The 495-nt window shown below is 23.4% G+C and overlaps 1 protein-coding gene across 1 annotated transcript; it reads right to left on the reverse strand.

Annotated features, from left to right (window-relative positions):
- On the reverse strand, window positions 1-289 carry PRELSG_0006650 (fam-j protein; the record flags this gene model as incomplete). Its single annotated transcript, XM_028676756.1, has 2 exons — window positions 1-110; window positions 192-289. Coding segments are annotated over 2 exons (208 nt in total), but the record flags the coding sequence as incomplete, so codon positions are not given.
- Window positions 290-495: the final 206 nt, after the last annotated feature.

Here is a 495-nt window from a genome sequence, read left to right on the forward strand (position 1 = left end):
TTCCACCTAATGCATTTTGTAATTCAACATAATCTTCATATTCCACATTTTCTGTACCCATTAAACTTATACTAGAGGATTCTGTTTCAGTATGAATGGTTGAGTTTTCACTAAAAATAAATCATATTATATATGCATATAACTTTCAGTTAAAATAAAAAATTAAGTTAAAATATATAAAAAGTATATACTGTTCAAGATGTAAATTGACAGGTTGTATTTGTGAATCTGATAATGTACTTAGAATTTCATCTTTCTCTATATTTACTGCATCAATAAAATTTCTCATACTAGGAGAGTTTTCTCTTGTATGAATATTTGAAGATATTCTGTGAATAAAAAATTTAAGTGCATATGTAATATTTAATTAAAATATATGCTTTTTCAAATGAAAATATCAAACAATTATATACTCTTCTAAAAATAAATATGGGTTCCCCTCTTGTAGTTCTTGTGAAATGCAAATATTAACTAATATAAAATATTGTAAGGAAT

The sequence above is a fragment of the Plasmodium relictum genome (genome assembly GCF_900005765.1).
Source record: "Plasmodium relictum strain SGS1 genome assembly, contig: PRELSG_00_v1_76, whole genome shotgun sequence".
Taxonomy (NCBI): Eukaryota; Apicomplexa; class Aconoidasida; order Haemosporida; family Plasmodiidae; genus Plasmodium; species Plasmodium relictum.